Source organism: Nomascus leucogenys, chromosome 18, assembly GCF_006542625.1.
Source record: "Nomascus leucogenys isolate Asia chromosome 18, Asia_NLE_v1, whole genome shotgun sequence".
Lineage (NCBI taxonomy): Eukaryota > Metazoa > Chordata > Mammalia > Primates > Hylobatidae > Nomascus > Nomascus leucogenys.
The window spans coordinates 38294264-38315790 of record NC_044398.1 but is presented as its reverse complement, the minus strand read 5'-3'; the positions used below and the strand labels follow the sequence as shown (position 1 = coordinate 38315790).

Below are 21527 nucleotides of genomic sequence, written 5' to 3'. Positions count from 1 at the left end.
CTTGTTGGTCTGTGTGATTCTTGGAGGATATGGTCAAAGATTTGAGTTAAGTAGCCACTAAATCACATGGTATGCAACACTCTCTTGCTCTTTCTCATGATGCCAACCCGGAGTACCATGCAGCCTAATTCACCTACTAGTCCAGCCAGCAGATGCTACCCCAGACTCTGCCAGCCTTATCTTGTTTCCTCCAGATCGTGCCTGGCTCTCTGGTGGCTGGTGACACATCCATCTGCAGAGGTATCACTACCTGTCAGAGAACAACTTCATCCATGAGGTAGCTCAGCAGTGCCCCTTCTTCTGCTCAGGGCAGCCAGGGGTAGGAGGAGGCTGCTCTCTTGGGCTGCCCATTTACTCTGGGCATTGATATCTCAAGTGCAAAACAAACCTGGCTAACTCCAGCTTCTTTAGATCCCTTCCTTATCAACACCTGAAGGGGCCTTTTAATGCAGGGCTTGTTAAAGACACTAGGAAGGATGAACCCTCTGCTCAGCCTCTGGGCCTCTAAACCCCATGTTCCTCTGGACCTTCTATCTTTTAAAGGAGAATAAAACCCCTGACAGCATTTGAGGCCCTTGCTTGGAATCCCTTCCTTTACTTTTCTCACCACTTCCTCTCACCATATCTTGCTGGTTTCCAATGTCTTTCTTGTCTTTAACGTTGGTTCTATCACCATCAAGCTCTATATCCCTGACCATTACCTGTGTCCTTGGTCCTCAAATATGGGGTAGTCAAGTATGTGCTGTCTGTTTTATGGCCTTTGACGTGGCTTGTCCCAAAGATGCTTCACTCTGTCCTGCCTTCCTGCTTTTGCTGCCCTATCTCTCATGAGGAGATCTTAGCTGTCAGGAGATTGTGACTGAATATACACAATGCAAAGTCATACACAATTTTGCATCATTCAATGTAAGCATATATACCATTCTATTATAGTCTAGATGTCTATGTGAAACTACAGTGAGGGTGTGAATTTGGTCTCAAGGCATGGAGGTATAAGGGAGGCCCTTCGCAGGGTCTGCATCCTACTTTCAGTCCACATTCTATTGTATCTGAGTGTGGTTTGTTGACTCATCTTCTCTTCCATGTTCCCCTTTTTTAGACACCTATGCTGCCCTTCCTTTTCATCAAAGCTGGTACACCAAGTACGGAGAAGTCTCACCCTCTGTAACAGCTTGTAGTTCAGATGTGAAGGCTTTATTTTCCAGTTCCATTCTCATATGTCTATCTACCTTGTTCCTTGTAGCATCTGGCCAGACCTGTGCAAATTCACCAACTACAGAAAGTGAGAAGTTTCCCAAAATATGCCTATTAACCTCGAGGAATGACTTCTCTTTTTGTCATCAAAGTGGATGAAGTTTTGTTTGCCTTGGGTTTGGCAGGCAGAAAACAATTTCCAGGTTGAGTTCTCCCCTTTACCCAGAAGCCACTGGCCTTCAGTTTCCTTTCTATGTTGCGCAAGGAAGTGTCCCACCTTGCAGGCTTTGCTGATGAGCTTTTATACCTGTTTAATTGTGTGAATTGCATAAACACATGCAATAATTAGAGCATAGTTGCTCTCTCAATAAGTCTTCCAGATGGTTCTCTTCCTTTCCAGAGATGCACAGGTGATTGAGCTGTAGGTGAGCAGTGACGTGAAGAGGGGTTCTAGCCCTGTGGAAAACGGCCCACGGTTAACGTCTCCGGATGTTCTGCATTCAAACACCCAAGGCTTGTAATGAACTTTCACATGGACTGAATATTGGAGGCAAATAATAGAAGGAATAGAATATACAGTGCCTCTGTCCTGAAGGAAAATATCATGCCTCTTCTGGAAGAAGCGGACTGCATAGAGGAAGGATTGAGCAATTTAGCCTGCAGTAGAAGAAGGTGGACACCAGAAACTTCACCCTGTGTTGGAGCTGTTCATGCTTCCATGAAGGCATGGTGTCCATGTTCGTGGAAGCTACCACAGAAAATGGCTAATGAAAAGGGGAATCCGACCCAACACACAGCTTCGTATGCACTGCCATCTTATCAACAGTTAGGCAGTACTTTGTAGAACGATTAGCTTCACCATCTTAGCTGCCAAGAGATCCCTTCTTAAAGATGGACTATGTGAAGATTCGGGAGTCCTGAAACATGGGGACTCCGGGATGGTCTCTAGCCCTGTTGATGATGAACGCTGGCCTTCTGGAGGGGAAATGGCAGCCTGGGCTGGCATGGTAGGAAGGGCTTTGGTGTTCATGGAATGGGCCTGCTGCTCTCAGACCTTCAAAGGATGGAACCAACGAAGGACCAAATGAGAAAGTAGATGCTGTGCCTTGCAGAGGGCCATGAATGTCAATTATTATTTTTCTCCTTATATAATTAGTTTGTGGTTATTATTACAATGTGCATGGCTGTTGCATAAAAGACATGATTGGTGGAGGCTGAGGAAAGCCACGCCATTCTACAATTGCCATCAGGTTAAGGCCCCATGAGCATTTCTCTCCCTTGTAATATTAACCCTGTATTTCTGGGATCACATCACAGAATATTCTTTGCCTTTCCACTTTCCAGGAAATCTCTCAAACTGGGCTGCCCTCCTCGTATGTGATGAAAGATGAGCTATATTTCAGAACAAAGTGCTGTGTTGTCATAATTTGCCTGAACTTCCAGGGCGTCTCTTACCCAACTTGATAACGATGCTGTTCATTAGCAGCCTTTGTTAACTGATAACCAAGAGTGGTAACGTGATACTCATAAGAAATTTTCTGTGTGTAGGATAAAATAAACCATCTTGTATGGGATCTTCTAAATGATTTGCTTCCTTTAGCAGCATTTTAATTAAGACATCTGGTTTGTGAATGGCAGAAACACTTGTGAACTGAAGGTGAATTCTCCTGGAATCTCAGCCATTGTTTTACCTTCTGTACACACAGCAAAACCTCGGTGTTCTCTCTCCGACCCCACCTCATGACATATTTTCCCAACACCACCACTGGACTCTGGTTTTGTTTTAGCCCCACACAAGGTTTCCCAAGTGAAGAACAGAGAGAATTACGCTGAAGGCCAGTGTCCTCTCCTTGGGTCATAAAGGCTGACATCATCTGGGAGGCAGATGGGCAGGAGGCCCTGACGTTGAGGTCTCCCTGGCTTACACTCCAAACCCAAGCTCAATATCTTCCTTCTGGATGTCCTTCTAGTCCTGTTAGAAGCTCTCTGAAGCCCCCCTCGATAGCTCCTCTCCATAAGAGCAGCTCCTGGGGATGCGGGGTCCAATGGGCAGTATCTCTTGGAAGTGACTGAAAGGAGTCCTAAGAAGCCATTGGGTCTGCAGTGTAGCCTCGCAAGTCAGGGCCATTCCAGCATGGTTGCCTCATCCTGTGGTTTGACAGTATGCTAGCAGAGGCCAGAGTCTGGACTAAGCCCCATCCTCCCAGCCTTATAAGTTCTGGGACCCTAGGACACATACAGCTTCCCCCACCACAGTCCACCACAGCATGGAGAACATCATGCCCTAAGGGAAGGGGAAAAATGGTTCTCAAATGTCAGGAGGAAGAGTCAACCTGCACAGGGAAGCAGGTTGCAGATGGCTGCAGCCAGCCAGGATCTAATGAAGTGGATATGGTTTAGGGCCTCCAGGATTCACTACGGGAAGGAGGGGAAGGTGAATGGGAGAGGGTTTTCTGGCAAGGTCAACAAATTAAAAATCATCTATATATGTATCAATCTATATAGTTAAAAGTGTGTTTAAATTGAATCTATATAAATTAATACATAAGCAAATATGTGTATATATGTGTGTCCTCTGTGTGTTGAAAGTACACATATCATGCAATTTTAGGAAATAAATGCGGGTTTGGAGGAGTTAATAAAACTCCTTTCTAAGCAGGCAGGGTTGCTTAGACAGAGGGAGGCTAAGCTGAACAGAGCCTGAAGATACAACCTTTCCATCATCAAAGTTGGAAAACAGCTGAGAGGCAGATAAGCTAGGCAGCTGGAAATAAAAATATCAGTGCTATTGTGACTTTCAAACAAGTCACGGCATGCTAGCATCCCTCTGCAGCTTCTAGAGTCCCTGCAGCATCCATGCTGCAGTCCAAGCAGGAAGTGAGCATGGCCCAGGTGGAGTGCTGGCAGCAAAGAGGCAGAGAATTGGGGGTGAGGGTGGGGTTGGGATGGACCTTAGGGGAAGAGATGCCAGGACTTGCTGGTGGATCGATCTGTCAGGGAGGCAGAGGGAGTTCAGCACAACCCCAGGTTTGGGAGTCGTTGGCTAGGATGTGGAGAGCCTGAGGAGCAATGGCCTTAGAGAGCTCTGCAACTGGGTGTTGGGTCTCCTAGGCTATTGGGGAGGCAACGATGGGCTGCAGTGAACCTCACCTTTCTACAGGTGTTCAAACCTGCAAATCAGGGTTAAAAGCACGTGTCAACAATTATTCTAGAACATGCTCTGGGATTTATGAGAGAAGATGGAGAGGGCCGGCTTGGAGGCTCCTTTCCCCTGAGATGGGGTGTGCAGGTTGGCTGCTTAGACAGAGAGAGGCTGAACTGGGCAGACCCGAAGATACAGGCAGAAGGGGTAGTGGCCTGCGACGGGAAGTCCATACTGGGCCAGGTGCAGGCTATGACTGATTCTTTCCCTTCTAAGTCATTTGTCTTAATCTCAGATTTGTCAAATTAATTAATCATCCTTCAAAGAATACGATTTTTCATGAGTAGATTATCATCAGATGACAAATGAGTGGCACATCTCCCAGGCTCTGTATACAGATGCGGAGAAGTCACTCAAGCCTTGAATGTCCCAGCCCCCCTTAGCAGCATATCCTATGTCCCAGTGTTCACTGTCCTGGAATTTTAATGGACTCATGACTGCCTTTTCATTTGTGGCCCTGCTCTGTGCAGTACAGAGCAGTGGTAGAGTACATGAGCTCTATAACTAAATGCTGCTTTCTGAGCTGGAAAAATTATTTAATGGTGCTATGCCTCAGTTTCTATATCTGTACAGTAGGCTAATGGTTGTACCTACCCCATAGGATCTTTGTGAGAATTAAATGAGTAACGCGTGTAAAGTTCTTAGCACACTGACATGTTGTCAGCACTTGGTAAACATAAGCTATTACTTATCATTGGTTTGAGGCAACTTTTACACAATTCCAAAATTCAGAGAAGGTGAGATTATGGAAGTTTTTGTTTCATTCTTAATTTGCATATGTTTATGTATAGTGTTTTTTTTTTTTTTTTGAGACAGGGTCTCATTCTGTCGCCTGGCTGGAGTTCATTTTCACAATCACGATTCACTGCAGCCTTGACCTTGCCAGGCTCAGGTGATCCTCCCACTTCATCCGCCTGACTAGCTGAGGCTACAGGCGTGTGCCACTAATTTTTGTATGTGTTGTAGAAACAGGGTTTTATCATGAGGCCTAGGCTGGTCTCCAACTCCTGGGCTCAAGCAATCCTCTTGTCCCGACCTCCCAAAGTGCTGGGATTACAGGCATGAGCCACTGTGCCTAGCCTCTTTATACATTTTTAAATAAAGTTTTTATTTTAGAACAGTTTTAGACTCACCCAAAAGTTGAGAGCATAGATGAGAGTGTTCTCGAATGCTCCACGCCTAGCCTGCCCTGTTATTAACCTCTTTCATTGGTATGGCATATTTGTCACAATTTAATGAGCCAATATTGATACATTATTTTTGACTAAAATCTACACATTATTTGGATTTCCTGTTTTTATCTAGTATCCTTTTTCTGGTCCGAGACCCCATCCAGACCACCGCATGACATTTAGTCACAGCATCACCTTAGGCTCCTCTTGGTTGTGACAATCTCTGAAACTTTCCTTGATTTTGATGACCTTGACAGTTTTGAAGAACTCTGGTCAGGCATTTTGTAGATTGGTCCTCACTAAAGTCTGTCTATTTTTCTCATGAAGATAAATTTCTTTTAAGCTAAGTTTAACATAAAATTGATTATAATTATACAAAAACCAAGTGTTCACCAATCTTTATTATTGCTCATAAAATTAGCCAGATAGCTGGCAAATCCCACTTAAGTTTGAACTGGATAGGCTCAGGAAAAAGGAAAACTTTTCCTGTGTAAATAATGCAAAGCAGATGTTTCTAATGAGTGAAGGGCTGCTCTGGTTAGCATCACGCAATTGCCATGTGCTTTAGGTAGCAACACAGTCCAGGAGAGCACCTGGGGCTCCGTGCAAGGCAGGGTAGATTGGACACTGCTGTCTTTCCTCATCAAGAGAACACCAGCCCCCTGTGCTCACTCTGCGGCTAGGAGCTCCTGGTAGTGTGCTCTGAGCTCTCCAGAGAGGTGCATCAGAGCTGCTCATTATTTATCTTAGCAAAAAAGGAACCATAAGGAAGCTTTTAAGATGTGGTTCTGATCTTTATCCTGTTTCCTGAGTTTAATTCAAGAGATGGCAACAAATTGTGAGTCAAGCACAACTGCTGACTGGCAGAAAAGAAATTGAAACCAGGTCCAAGAATCACCCCAAACATGTTCTGATGGGGTATTTGCAGCCAGCAGCAAGGGCTCTGCTACTGACTCACTCCAAGGGGCGGTATTTTGTGGACTTCTTCCCACAACATTCAGAGGATGGGGCTGTGGATTGTGCTTCTCTCACCTCCGTGGGCTTCTGAGGTCTGCTCTCATTGATGGCTCCTGCTCCTCCTGTCAGCCTTGACCTGGGTTCCTTCTGTCCGGATGGAAGTGGCACTGACGAACATAAGGAAATGGTCAGTTTCAAAAGGAAAATAAGACACAATGCAACAGGAGAAAACCTTCTCAGAGGATGGTGGCAAGCACCTGTTATACCCTGTGGATACTTTACTCATGTAAATTATAGCTGCACTCGTAGCCTAGCTTTTGTAGACACAGCTGCATGCACTCTAACAACCCACCATTATGATCAGTTTGCCCCTTTGTGGATGGAATCGTTCCTTCTCACAGTTCAGAGTGTGGGCTCTAATCCAGCTGGCTAAGGTCTAATTCATCCTGGCCTATTGCTTACTATCTGTGCGCAACCCCTGACAAGTGACTCAACTTCATCTTAGTTTTCTCGTTTGTAATGATGATGATGGCCCTAGGAGGTTGCTATGACTTGCCAAAGAGTTATTGCATGTAAAACACTTGGAATAGAGTCCAAAATGTGTAGGTGCTCTATAAATGTTCCCTCTTCTAAAGTACGGTATGAGACACCATGGGGAAAAACAAAGAAGACACAGATGTGGCCTTAACAGAGGAAACCACAGGCAAACAGGGTAAGTGAGTGCTGCTTTTGAGGTGTGAACAGGGTGCTGTTGGATCCCAGGAGAAAGAGAAAATCACAGTGGCCAGCAGAGCAACATCTCTGTCTGGACACAAAGGAGTTTGTTGGTCAGAAAAGCAGACAGGGCATCTGGCACCTGGCAGGGTGTCCAGCACCTGGCATGCCAATGCCTGGAAGCATGAAATCACGCGGCAAGCTGGGATAGGTAAGTAAGGTCATTGCTGTGCGCAAGGCTGCGGCTGAGTAGAAGGAGGGTCAGGAAGTCTATGGAGAAACAAGGTGCTAATGTGTTCAGCCATTTGGTTTTCTGGATTTTGTGAAATCAGTTTTCTGTTTCACAAAGCGAGTTGCAGAAAGACAATAGGTGATTCTGTGAAATGGAAGTTGAGAGACGTGGAGGGAAGATCCAGGAGTTCTAGTGCTCATTTAATAGGTGTTCCAGGAGCAGACAGAGCAAAAAAAGGACAGATCAGACGAGAGAACACAATTTACCAGAGCTGCCAAAAGACACTAGACCTTGGCTTCAAAGGAGGATCCGGTGAGTAATTGGCCCTTAAAAGAAAAGAAGTAGGTGAGCTCCACATTTATTTAGATCGACTTCTGAGGACCCATTCCCGTTTATACTGCATACAGGGCAAGAGAGTTTAAGCGGGATGTGACAATCTTACTGTGCTAGGAAGACAGAGGTTGCGGCTTGATGCTGTCATAGTGGCTAGAATTTAGGGGAACAATCCCAGAAAGGAAGCAACTTTTGATTGTGGAAGAGACCCCAACTCTGCTTCAAAATTCTCCTTAAATTGATGGCTGACTCCTAAACTTGGCATGCACAGAATGAAATGCCAAGGGGCTCAGTGGAAAACAACAGCTGGAAGGCTAAAAAGAGCTGAGCAGAGATTTCAGCAGCTGTCCTGCCATTGAGAGACAAAGTTTGAAGTTTAAATCCTGCCAAAGTATTAATAGAAGGACTTAGTGTGATGCTTAATTGTATGTACCAACTTGGCTGGGCCACAGTGCCCAGATAGTTGGTCGAACATTATTTTGGATGTGTCTGTGAGGGTGTTTGTGAATGAGATTTACATTTAAGTTGGTGGACTTTGAGTCAAGCAGATTGCCCTCCATAACTTGGGTGGGCCTCATCTAATTATTCGAAGGCACGGACAAAGCAAAGTCTGAGCAGGAGGGACTTCTGCAGCATGTGGCCTTCAGGCTGGAACTGCAACCTCAGCTCTTCCTGGGTCCCTAGCCTGCTGGCCCAAACTGCACGTTGTACTTGCCAGCTTCATAATTGTGTGAGCGAGTTCCTTAAAATAAACCTGTTTATATATGCATATATACACACACACACACACCCACATATATACACACACACACACACACACACATCTTGTTGGTTCTGTTTCTCTGGAGAACCCTAATATACTTGGTAAGCACAGCTGGCTTCCCATGAAAACCAAGACTAGCGGTTGTGCTCTAGGACTAGAGACAGAACTGAAATAGACCCATCCAACACAGCCTAAAACCAGGATTCTCTAGAATCAAGGTAACTTACCAGTGATGTAACTTGCCAGACTAATGATTTGTGCCCAGGCCTTAATTTTAAAGGTGACTGAAAGACAACACAGAGAGCTCATGTCATTGAAGGAACAATTTATTACAGTACTTACATTTCCTAAGAGAAGGGGACATACCATGTCCCAAGAGGCCACAGGGAGGAAGCACCAGGTTTGGTCAAGAGGTAGAAAGAGCCAGAGAAAAGCATGGCCCAGAGCCTTTATTGAGCTTTCCATGGGAAAAGCAAGGCAGGAAAGGGGAAGCAACTTAGTACTGGCTAGTGTGGATAGGGTTGGTGGGCTCTGGTCTCCAGTTGTCTGAATGACTGGCCCTGGGTGATTTAGGGCAGGGGAAATACTGGCTTGGTGTGTGAGAGTTAGGTAAAGAAGGTGGTTGGGGCACACACTCAGGATTGATGAGAAAGTTTGGGCTAAATTTTTTTTTTTTGGAGATGGAGTCTCACTCTGTCACCCAGGCTGCACCCAGGGTTCAAGCGATTCTCGTGCAGGTGCATGCCACCACTCCCAGCTACTTTTTGTATTTTTAGTAGAGATGGGGTTTTGCTATGTTGGCCAGGCAGGCCTAAAGTGATCCACCTGCCTTGGCCTCCCAAAGTGCTGGGATTAGAGGTGTGGGCCGCTGTGCCCAGCCAGGGATAAGATTTTTCGGGCACCTAGGGAAACTGGACTGCAGGGCAGATATATACAACAGTAGCTGTTAGTTTGGCCCTGTAATTAATGGATGCTTAGTAGACAAATACAGAATCTAAAAAAACATAGAACAACTAAGCATTAACACTCTTCAAAGGCAGATAACAGAATCCAGAGTTTCTATAATGCATCATCCACAATGTTTAAAGGAACAATACCAGGCAATCAAAGAAGCAGGAAAACATGACTCTTAACAAGAGAAAACAGACAGTAGAAGTAAACCCATGATAATCCAAATGTTGAAATTAGCAGTCAAGGACTTAAACAATTATTGTAAATATATATATATTTTTTCAGGTGAAATGAACAGAAAGTTGGACAGAGGGGAATCCTTGGCAGGCAAATGGAAAGTATAAAAGAGTCACACGGAATTACTAGACTTTAAAAATGCCATATCTAGCCTAGGTCTTTGCACTTGCTGTTTCTGTTACCTGGAAAGCTTTTTCTCCAGATTCTCAAATGACAGATCACTCTCTCCACTCAATGTTCTTCCCCCACATTATTCTGCAGGGAGGCCTCCCCTGAGAACACTCCTTTAGTTATATATTCACTTACCATGCTATATTTATCATGAGGGCACTTATTGCCACTGGCATTATGTTATGTATTTATGCTTGTATCCATCTATTTTTTTTTCATCCTCCACAGTAATGCCAGCTTCTTTAGGACAAGGATTTTGTCTTTTTCACTGCCAGGACAGTGCTGGGCAGAGAGTAGGTGCTTAGTAAACATTTGTTGCTATTCCATTAAAAATATCCAAATAGTATAAGCAACTATAAAGAATATTTTTATAGAAATAATTTGAACATCTAGATAAAATGGGTTATTTTCTTCCCAAATTTAAATGACTATGTTTGCTCAAAAAGAAGTTGGGCCTGGGTGTAGTGGCTCACGCCTGTAATCCTGGCACTTTGGGAGGCCGAAGAGGGCAGGTGACCTGAGGTCAGGAGTTTGAGACCAACCTGGTCAACATGGTGAAACACTGCCTCTACTAAAAAGACAAAATTAGCCAGGCATGGTGGTGCCCACCTGTAATCCCAGCTACTTGGGAGGCTGAGGGAGGAGAATCAGTTGAACCCCGGAGGCAGAGGTGGCAGAGAGCTGAGATTGCACCACTGCACTCCGGCCTGGGCAATAAGAGCAAAACTCCGTCTCAAAAAAAAAAAAAAAAAAAAGAAAAGAAAAAGAAAAAAAGAGGTTAGGAAACTAGCTAAGATAATTACCATAGGGAGAAACGGAAAATAAAAGTTGCAGTAGTTACTGCCTAAATCTTCATCACTGAATTCCTATCAATTCACTGTCCTGCCAGCAGTCTAAAGCAATATCCTTTCCCACATGCTCACCAATGCTTTTTGCCTTTTAAACATTTTGCTATTTTTTTCCTAATTGACATCATTTCCAATGGTTTACTCAGTCTTTTATTGCGTGCCATTTCTAGTTTTTTTGTTACTGTAAAACACATGTAACAAAAATTCTTGTGTATATTCTTTTGGCACAGACACAAGAATTTTTCTAGGGGCAGATAGAATTTTTACTCCTAAAACTGCAGTTTGCATGTGGCATGCCCAGTGTGGAAGAAGTCTGAGCATTAGTGTTACTGGGGAGCCTGGTCTCCAGGGTTTCTGGAGCACTGACATTGGAACACAAGCATGTTTCTCCCTGGCCTCTTTGAGTTTACACCTCAGGTTTGGCTCTGATTATGCCAGGCTGCTCTTGGAGACAGAGAGGTCAGAGCTGCTTCTGCTGCTTCTGTGGGTGAACTTGGTTGAGAGAGCCCCCAGATAGGAGAGCAACATGGATAGAATGAACTGTGAGACCAGAAAGGCAAACAGGGTAGCAATGTGGTGAAAACAAGCTAAGATTAGAGATCAAAGCCAGCCCAATGTCTGAGTGAGGTGAAGGTGGGGACGCTGCGACCACAGCCATGGGCACAGGCATATGTTAGGCTCAGGGGTCCGTGGGTGTTGAGAGAGTCAGTGGGGGAGGGCGAGGGTGCATTCATTGCTCTTCTCTTTCTTGGGAGTAGCTCTCTTAGAGATGGCTTTTATCCCCACTACCTGGGTGAACAGATATGGAACCAGCCTTCAGTCGGGATAGGAATCTCTAGGAGCAACAGCAGGCACTGAATCCAGAAACTCTTAGCTCTCCATGGTGGCCATGGATCTACTACGGCTCAGCCCTGAGGAGTGAGCAAAGCTGTAGACAAACACATGCAGGGTTTTATGCCCCTGAACCCTAGGGCACTCCTCCTAAAAAAAAGCCCGAGGCCACTGACACTACTTCCTAGAGAAGGAGTTGGGCAGAAGAGCTGGTTGGCAGGAAGGGGATCTGCCTTCAAAAAGAGTTTCCACAAGTTCCAAGGGAGTGAAGCTTTGTAGAAAGAAAATAATGTCCAAAGAGTGATAGTTTGGGGAAGTTTTGCCACTTAAAACCCTCAGTGTCCCTTCAAGGAAAGATGGATTCCAGCCAGGAAGGGCATGAGATGGTCTTAGGCAAGCTAAATGCATCTTTTTTCAGTGACTTTCTAAATGGGCATGGTAATGAGTCACCCAACATTAGGGAAGAGATGGTAAAAAGGGGAGGAAGAAAAGAACAAAATCAGAGGGCGGTGACAGGAGGTGACTTTGACACCTGGAACCTGCAGGCGGGGGCAGGTCACATTCTCAGACATCACCTGGGGGCTGGAAGGGAGCCCCCCTTCCACTGCCCCATTCTGAGTGGGGAGTCTGTGCTGTCGTCTGAAAGCTGTGAGAGAGAACATCGCAAGGTTGTATTTGGGCCCAGGCCAGTTGAGAAAACTTGTGGGTGTACAGTAACTTCTAAGCTTCAGCAATTGTCCACAGAACCAGTGAGGCATTCTGCCGCCCAAAAGGAAACATCTCCTCAATTAATGATAATTTACAATATGTGCTTAGCATTTGCCTGGCACAGTTTGAAATAACCACTGTAGAGCTGTGTTCACCTTTGCAGGATGGAGACATGGTAATATCAAGTCTGGGCTCACACTGGATCTTTATGGGGCTCTGCCGCTTAGAGGAATTGATGGATGGTGGTGGCTGGAAGAGCTGTGGGCTGGGGCAGGTGTCCTGAGCTGGGGAGGGCAGAGGGAGGCACTGGGAGGGCTCAGGTGGGAACGGATGAGGATCCTGCTTGCTGGGATGGAGAAAGCCTGCACTCTGTAGATGGACATGGGCCTTTGGCTCCAACGCCTGCTACACAACTCAGCAGCTCTATGACCTTTGAGCAAATTCACCTGGAAAATGGGGAAGAGGGGCTCAAAAATCATCTGCTCCGGGACTATCATACTTGATGACGTAATGAAATTACCACCCCATTTAGAAAGTCACTGAAAGGGAACAGTTTAGCCTGCCTGTGGCAAGTCATGTCCATCCTGGCTGGAATCCATGTATTCTTGAAGGCATGTGTGTTCTGCATCTGGTTGGTGGTAGGTAAATGCTGTTTTCTGTTCTACAACCATGGGGCTAAGAAGACAGTTCTGGGTGGGCCATCCCTCCCAGCAGCTGGAACAGCTAATTCAGGTCCCAAGTGTCTGACGCCTCAGTCATACCCAACTTCCCCCAAAAGGGTTGGAATTCTTGGCCACACTCCCTGGGGCAGTCCCCACAGCTGGAGAGGCTGCCCTGGCCTCCCCCACAGACCCTCTCCAGCCAAGCCTGCCCCTAGGGTATCTCTTCCTGCAGCCAGGCCTGGAGCTTGCTTGCCCAGCTGGCTTTGATCAGGCTCACCCTGAGCCACATGTCACTGCCTTCATCTGTTATTGTTTATGTTTCCTTGCAAACAAATGTCACATCTTTCCCAGGAGCCTCTTCCCAGCTAGTTAGGTTGTAACCCCTTGTGGTCAATGGCAGGTTTCCACTCCTCAACCTAGCCCTTTTTCTGCACCCAGTGAACTGAATGCTCTGGGACCCAAAGGCTGATGTCCATTCAAGAGATCCAGGCTGAGAGACCTGTCCAGGGGACTGGTGTGGATCATCTTAAGACAGAGTGGCCAGGAGTCATGGGGCTTTGTAAAATCTTGCTTGTGGGCCTATATGTTTTTTCCAGCCTCATTAGCCTTTAAATAAAGCTGGAAGTAATTTATTGCTTATTTTCTTACACAATTATCATAGAAAAAGATTAACAAAAGGATGAGAATCTCTTTTTCGTACAAAGAAATATTGCTAAGCCTTGTCATGTAAAATTTCAGACTTTACATGTGTGTATATATGCATGCATGTTCTAGGTTTTATATAACTGGGATTATTTGGTATATGCTTGTAATCATAATATTGTGAACAGATTTTCCCATGTGCTTTATTCACTACATTGCATTCCATTGTTTAGTTGTTCCATAATTTACTTAACCTAGGAGTCCTCAAACTCTAGCAGGCACCAGAATCAATCCAGGGAAGGCTGATTGAAACACAGATTGCCAGGCCTCACTGCAGAGTTTCCCAACCGGCAGGTCTGCCTGGTGTGGGGCCTGGGAATTTGCATCTCTAACAAGTTTCCAGGTGAGGATGATGCAAGCAAACCAACTTAGCCCAACCTCCACCTCAGGCACTTAGGTTGCCTCTGAGTTCACTCATCCATAAACAACGCTGTGTTGAACATGGGCTGATGAAAATGGGCTAACAAAGGCACAGTTTTAATTTATTAAGGGGTCAATTTCTAGAGGTAAGACTGTCAAGACAGATGGTACCATAGGTTTAAAGTTTTTGCTACCTATTGCCAGAACATTAGTTTCAATTTATTTTTCCAACAGGGTACACCAGTTCTGGACCTCACGTTGATTTAATTCTTGTTTTTCTAATGAGAAGTGCCCACCACATCTAGCTAATGTCACTGAAAAAGCTAGGTTCCCACCCTTAGATCTGTGTGAACCCAGGAAGCCCCCTCATCTGTTTGAGGCTCAGCTTCTTCATTTATTAAAGGGGAAAGAACACTGCTCTGCCTGCCTGTCTGGGCTATAGTGAGAATCGTGAAATGATGATGGAGCACCCTTCCTAAATTGTGACTTGTAATCCGAAAGATCAAAATAAACAGCGCTGTATCAACTAAGACAGACACCAAGGTTAAGGAAACAAAGTTACCTACAGGTTAGGGTTCAGGGCCTGGCTGGCATGAGTAATCTCTATATTCCTATGGCTCCAAACTCCCTAACAATGGTGCTATCAGACCCCTCCCAAGTCTGATTTACAACCCAGTCACTGCAACTCTGATTGGACAGAGGATGCCCTTACCAACATTCTTTCTTGATAAGCAATTGCAGACTTTAAGCCATTTTCAGCAGCTTACAGAGGCTGTGCACAAACTGTCTTTGTGTCATATAGTTCACCTTTTGTCATAAAAAGCCAAATTCTACTTCTTTGAATGCTAAAACCCTGCCCCAAAGTGAACATGGGATGTATGTGACATACATGTTTACCCACTGTGCATGCACTTGACTCTCCTCATAAATGTGTACAGCTTTCCTCCAAACCTGCTGCATACATAGGATACCAGCCTTGTGAGCTGTAAAACCCAAATTGCCCTTCCCCTCTTCGAAGAGAGAGCATCTTGGTACTTGCCAGAGACTGTCTCTTTACAGTTCACCAACTGCTATCACCAATAAGGATCTCCTTTTCACTATTTAGTGATCCTGGTGGTCCTTTGGACGACAGACTCATGTGCAGGTGGGAGGGTTCTGAGCATTTCCCTGACCAATTAATATGCAGCCCATATGATGGGAACTGCTCTAGAAAGCTAGCATTATTGGGGAACAGGTTGCTTGAGGGTTTATATTCACAGCCACAACTGTTAGCTCAGGTCATCTCCTATGGGAATCCCCAGTAGTGTGATGGTAAATATTCAACCACTTGCTCCTGGCCAGGGAGGAGGAAGCCCCTGGTTTTAGCCTTTGCTTGTTACCATGGTGTAAATACTCCCACCAAGCCCTCTAACAAGCTGCCACTGTGTCTTAAAATGTAGTAAAATAATTAGGAAGTGGAGCGTTTGAGTATTTATTACTTTCATGTTTAATATAATTTAATTATAAGTTTATACTATTTTTAATGTTGATAATGGCTGTGTTTAACAACTGGCTTGCAAAGTTCTTGAAAGATTTAACAACTGGTTCTCATTAGCCAGTACCAGCTGGCCCCAGCACACTACTAGATGCCCCTCTTGGCCATAATCTCATTAAAAATGCAAGTCACTATGCCATTCTTATGGAGGAAAGGTTACACTGGTTATATTGACTTCCATTTTTTACATGTGACTGAGGGCTACACATTGGTAATCTGAGTTAGTTCGATTCCAAATATTTGGCACTTATATTTTAAAATAGTCCCAGGCTTCCCAAGGATTGAACTTTGGGGTCCTGCTAAGACATCTGGTGCTCACACCACGCAGCCAAGCTCTCCAACACATATCTCCTGTGGAGACAGGCCTTGCAACGTGGGGGAAGCAGGCTTTGTTTCCAGAAGCTCATCAATGAGGTCTTGAGAGATCAGTTTCCAGTTGCTGCTATTCTGCCTTTTAATTTTCTTAGTTTGGCTTTATTGTGATAGATTTAATTTGCTGTGGGTTGGGTGGTGGAACCTACCGTGTTACTGCTCCTGGTCGCATCACTGCCATTTGTGGCCTGAAATTTCCGAAGAAGCCAACTTGAATATGTGAATTCATTGCGGTTCAGATAAGAGCCATTTACACCGCTTTCACTAAGGCAGGTAAATAATAGAAAAAAATAACCTTTTGGCTTGTTTGGTGATATTTTACTGTAATGTATCATGACCTGTGAATTTGTGCTACATAAATAGCTTAATAAATGCTGTTTCCAATAAAGTAAGAATGCATTTGCTGAGTTATCTTCAAAACAGGAAATTGTTTCAAAAACATGAATCAAAATTTAAATATGCAGATGCTTATAGTCTTACCTTGCAAAAAATAATTCATATTTTCTCCCTTCTCATCTTTGTCATATTTGTTAAATTCCTGAGACCCAGGGTGGATTTGGGACGGCTTCTGAGGAGAGCTGCCTTTCCCTTAGAAGGGAGCCCCAGCTGACTGCCTGTTTCACACCATGGCTGGCAGGTCCCTTTCTTCCCCGGATATGGATGGCCATGGTGCTTGCTGGTCAGGTGGAAGCCACACTGCTCAGCCATCTCTAGCCACTCCCTGTTGTGCTGTGGATGTGCCAGATCTCAGTTCTGCTCCACTAAAGTTATTGCCTCTGTGAGGTAGTCATGTGAACATGCTGGCACTTGGAGCAGTGGAGGATTGTTTGAACCAGTCCTCCATATTAGAGCAAAGCTCACAGGCCTAGGGTGTGGTGTGTGTGTGTGTGTGTGTCTGTTTGTGTGTGGTGGGGTGGGGAGGTGTGGTGGGGATGGCAGATAGGGTGTTGGAAACCAGTGCCCCAGCCAATGACCAGCTAGTCTCACTGCACTGCAGGGGGCATGACTGAATGGACTGCTTCTCCTCTGGCTGCTAAGCCTTGGCCTGGGGCCTTTCTTGGGAAGTTTCCTGTAGGAATTTGATGTGGCCTGATTCAACCTTCCCAGAAGTTCTCCACCCTATGCATACTTTATTCCAGGAGGGCCAGGGATCCATTCAAGACTTTGGGTGCTGTGCGGGAGAAGGGACAGTTGCTGGCCTCCTCAGGACACTGGGGTCATCCATTAAACAACTGCATCATCTCTCTGCAGGACAGGCTGGGAAGAAGTATCTTCAGCCATGCCTTTGAAATAGCTATTCCAATTGTGGGGATTAAAATAAATCATCCCAGCTCTGCTCAGGAGTTATCTGTGAATGTATTTGCTGCTTTCCAGCCACAGACATCCATTAATCTTGGATGTGGGCTAAAAGGAGCATGGAATCAAGCACAGCGCACTTTGATATCAAGGTGACTCACTGTCGGCCTCTGGGTCCTGGGGTCTCACCCTTACACACTTAGACATCAAGGTGACTCACTGTCGGCCTCTGAGTCCCCGAGTCTCACCCTCCGAGTCAGAGCTGTGGGCCATGCTGCAGGAAAGTTGGCTCAGTAGAAGACAGGAATGGCTCCTGAGGGCTGTGTGCAGCGTGGCCCATAGCCAGCCCATTTTGGACATAGAGAGAGAGAAGACCCCTTTCCCTAGAGCTCCCACCGTGGCTCTCCAAGAACATACACAGGACGTGGCCAGTGTGGGCTCCTGCGTCACGTGCATGGCATCCAGCAAGGAGTCTTTCCTCTCAGCTGAAGCTGCCCTTCCAAGGAAGTGTGTGTTGGAAGAAGATGCTTCCGCATCCCACAACCTTGTTGAACATTCACAGCCCTGCTGGGCCAGAGCTGGGCAAAATGCGGCAGGCTCCGGGCCAGGTGGGGCTCTGGGGCCTGGAGCACAGCATGCCACCACTGAGGACCCAGCCCCAGGGACCAGCCCCCTCCTGGCTCCCTGATGAGAGGGAAGGCCTTGGCTATTTGTGTGGGCACCCTGAGGTGAAGGCCAAAACCCGAGACAGCGCCAAACAAACCCGCCAAAGGAGCAGCCTGTTATTATGTCTAAAGAAAAACAAAAGCAAAACTCCCTTTCCTATTTGCTTGGGGGAGCTGAAGAAGAGTCCTCCGGATTACATTTCCCCGTAGCTGAGCCGAGCCTTCTGTGGTCCACTGACTCACTTCTTTTAAAATAGTTACAAGAAGCAAGAGAAAATGAACCCAAAAGATAGTACTTCCCTACTCCACTTCTCAGTTTGTCTGATAGCTTTTGGCACTGTCTCTGCAGCCCAAGCACACGATGAAGTCATCCCTAAGCCCCGAGGACTGACCTTCGCTGGGAAAAATTCCCACTCTGAACACCACCAACTCCACTCCATGCAAACCTGCTGCGCAGCATCCGGGCAGCTTCCCACTTCTCCCCTGCCCTCGGGTGTTAAATCTGATAATAGGAGAACTTTGGGAGGGTGGCAAGGCACCTGCCCCCCTAGAGGAGCCCCACTTTCGGTGTGGAGAGAAGAGCAGGATCATTGCCCATTTGCAACACCTTTACACACTGGCTCTCGCCACAGAAATGCCACAATTAAGACCGAAACACCACCCCTTGGCCAAAAGGACAGACTATTTCTGGACTCCCATGGACCCAGAATGAATGATGTGATTCTCCCCACAGCCCAGATCGGGGTGCAAGCCAAGCTCTGGAATTAGAAGTGAAGAGAGACACGGCCTCTCCACTTCCTGCTGTGGCTGTGGCCGCTTTGTTTCCTGTTAGGCTCCTCAGCTGGGAAAAACAGAGGCTGGGAAGAGTAGGTTTTGGAAGAAAAGTTAAGACTAGAAAATATTCCAGGCCTCTTGGATGAGGTTTAGGGCTTGCATGCAATGTGTGCAATGAGCTGGCCAGGCGTCAGAGCGCCAAGAAAGTGCTGCGTTTGTCCTTTTGGGGGTTTGCAAACCAGCCCTGCTGGCTGCAGCAGTGAGGCGCGGAGGTTCCTGGCAGGGCTGGAAAACCCACTAGAGAGCTGCAGGGGGATGGGTGGGAGCCCTGTGTGGGTGGTCTCAGCTGAGCATCTGCATGGAGCAAGCAGAGCGTCTGGGGCAGAAGCTCTTCCCATAGACAGAAGCAGCCCAAAGGCCATGTGAGTGAGGAGGACAATTGCTCACCATCGGAGGGGCTTCACTCCAAGCTAGCCCCAGGGAAGTAGCCCATAGGAAACATCAGAGCAACCTGGCCATGCAGCCCTGCCCCCAGGCCTGAGATGGAAGCCACTTCTCTCCCAGCTCTCCTACCCAAGGCTCATCAAACCCCTCTGAAGTGCCAAGCTGCCTATCTTTAAGGAGGGTTCACAGTGTATAATTTTTGAGAGGATTAGGAAGAACGTATATAGATTCTGGGGAAAGAAAGACCTGACTCAAGGGACTTTGGAAAACATTGTTTGGGCCCCAAATTGTAAAGCTTTTGTCTTTACAAAAGCAACTGTATATAAACATTGCAATCTAGTAAGTTGTTTCGTATGGGGTGAGGATGGGAACCATCCTCCCAAGTTGTCCTGGGAAAACCACAGGGCTCACCTGGCCCCCAGATTTCCCTGACTGGGCCAGGAAGATGCACAGAGCACAGATGCTGGTTAACGAACTAGCTCACTAGAACATATTTAAGTATTACAAGGGAAAATCAAAGTCCATTGAATTACCATGGCCTGTAACAAATTGCCCCAGAAACTAGTGTGTAAAACACCTTTTCTTATGCTCACAGTTTCTGTGGGTGGGGAATTCCAGGACGGCTTTGTCTCTGCCTTGTGATGTCTTGGACCCCAGCTGGAAGACTTGAAGTCTGGGAAGCAAAATTATCTGAAGGTAACTTCACTCACACATATGGTGGTTGAGTGAGACCTTTGCTGGGGCTGCTGCCTGGAACACATCTATGTGGCCCCTCCATGTGACCTAGGCTTCCTCACAACATAGTGGCTGAGTCCAGAACCAGGCGGAAGTCACATCTTTTATGACCTGGCACTGACAGTCACAAAACATCACTCCTGTGCATTCTGTTGATTGAAGCAGTTACAAAATCCACCCCAGTTCAGGAAGAGTAACCCTGTCGTGCTATCAGAAGAGCAGGTGGGTTGTGATATAGATTGGTTTGGCCATCTTTGGAAAATTCAGTCTCACACAGCCCCACCTAATCTTTCTCCTCTTTCTTGAGGACAACATTGTTTTCTCTTGGGTGTGATTGTTTTCAGATCTCCTTTGTGCCTTTTGATACATAGACAATACAGAATTTGATCAGTGCTTTTGAGGGAGTGTGTTTAATTTTTACATAAGTGGGGTCATCTGTCTATTCCTTGTATCTTGTGTTTTCATTTAATATGAATTCACTTATCAGTATGTATAGATCTCTTTCTTTTTTTTGTGGTGTAGTATTCCACAGTTTGATTATGTTGTAGTTTCTTTATTTTGATGGATCTTAGGAAAGTCTCCTGTCTTTATTTCTATTATACACAATGCTGCAATAAATATTTCTCTAGGTGCTATTTTATGCACATAGCACATAATGTGGCTGTTCCCTAGGAAAGAGATGATAGTAAACTCTTTAGGAAGCGCCTGCCCACTTTTAACTTTAATGGGTACCACCAAACTTTTTGAGAAAGGTAAGGTACACTGTTCCAAAAGAGAATAAAAGTGTTCATTTCCTTACATCCTCACCAGCACTGGGTATTGTCCATCTTTTTAACTCTTACCTATCTCATGGGTGAAAAATGCTATACTGTATACTACACATTTTTAAGTTGTAGCTCCCTTATTACAGTAGGACTCAACATCTTCTCATATGTTTATCATCCCTCTGCATTTCTTCCCCTGGAAACTGCTTGCTCATTTGCTTTTTTTTCCAGTTCCACTGAAAAGCAAAGGAATGCAAATTAAAACAGTGAGTTTTTTTAAAGCAGTGAAATTAGAAAAGATGACAAAGTTTCTCAATGCTTGTGAAGATTAATATTGTTTAAGCTGAGAAAAACCACCTTGTAATTACAAATGTTAACATATTTTCTTTCTACACATTTTTCATTAAAGCATAAGCTCTGAACCATTATGAAAATATTCTTAATTGTTTTACATGAAGTGAGACCAAAGTTGATTCAAAAAAATAGCGAATATAATTTTTCAGCATAATTTGTTGGCTGAGTCTCCTTTCCTCCCAGACTTGCTGTTTACTTTGCCACTTAACAATTCTCCATGGTGTCATCTCTCTCTGAACTGCCTTCCATCCCCCAGTGACCCACTTATTTTCTGTGCTGGCCGCCCCCTCTTGTTTTTGTAAGGCAAGTCTTTGTATTTATTTGTTAAAAAAGGGTGCACTTATACTATTTCCTCTTTTAGCCAGGGGACATAGTCTTCTGTTTAGGTCAGTTGTGACTTTCATGGCTCAGTAGAGCACTGTGGTGTCTTCCTCCATACAGTGGCCTCACATTCTAGAGAGGAGGATATTCCTCAGTGCTGGGTATGTGGGGGATGTTGATGTTGCTTGTGGAATATTGGGATTATTTTCAATCCATCACCTATTTGAACTG

At 45.5% G+C, this 21527-nt stretch overlaps 1 protein-coding gene and 1 long non-coding RNA gene across 8 annotated transcripts in view; one reads left to right on the top strand and one right to left on the bottom strand.

Annotated features, from left to right (window-relative positions):
• The window catches only part of TMEM273 (transmembrane protein 273), a 33872-nt gene extending 31092 nt beyond the window's left edge, over window positions 1-2780 (top strand). For 3 of the 7 annotated variants that reach the window (XM_030798065.1, XM_030798066.1, XM_030798062.1), the window contains one exon: window positions 1244-2780. In XM_030798065.1, the coding sequence (XP_030653925.1) occupies window positions 1244-1353 (110 nt within the window). In that variant the 3' untranslated portion in view covers window positions 1354-2780. The remainder of the gene's footprint in view (window positions 1-1243) is intronic. The other 4 variants (XM_030798067.1, XM_030798064.1, XM_030798063.1 and 1 more) reach the window with 2 other exon arrangements.
• Window positions 2781-5949: 3169 nt separating this feature from the next.
• Window positions 5950-19921, bottom strand: LOC100605621. The gene is made up of 3 exons (XR_001114966.2): window positions 19698-19921; window positions 16093-16207; window positions 5950-6692 (listed from the first exon to the last, which is right to left on the bottom strand). It is a non-coding gene; the product is annotated as an uncharacterized LOC100605621 (long non-coding RNA).
• Between the last annotated feature and the right edge of the window lie 1606 nt (window positions 19922-21527).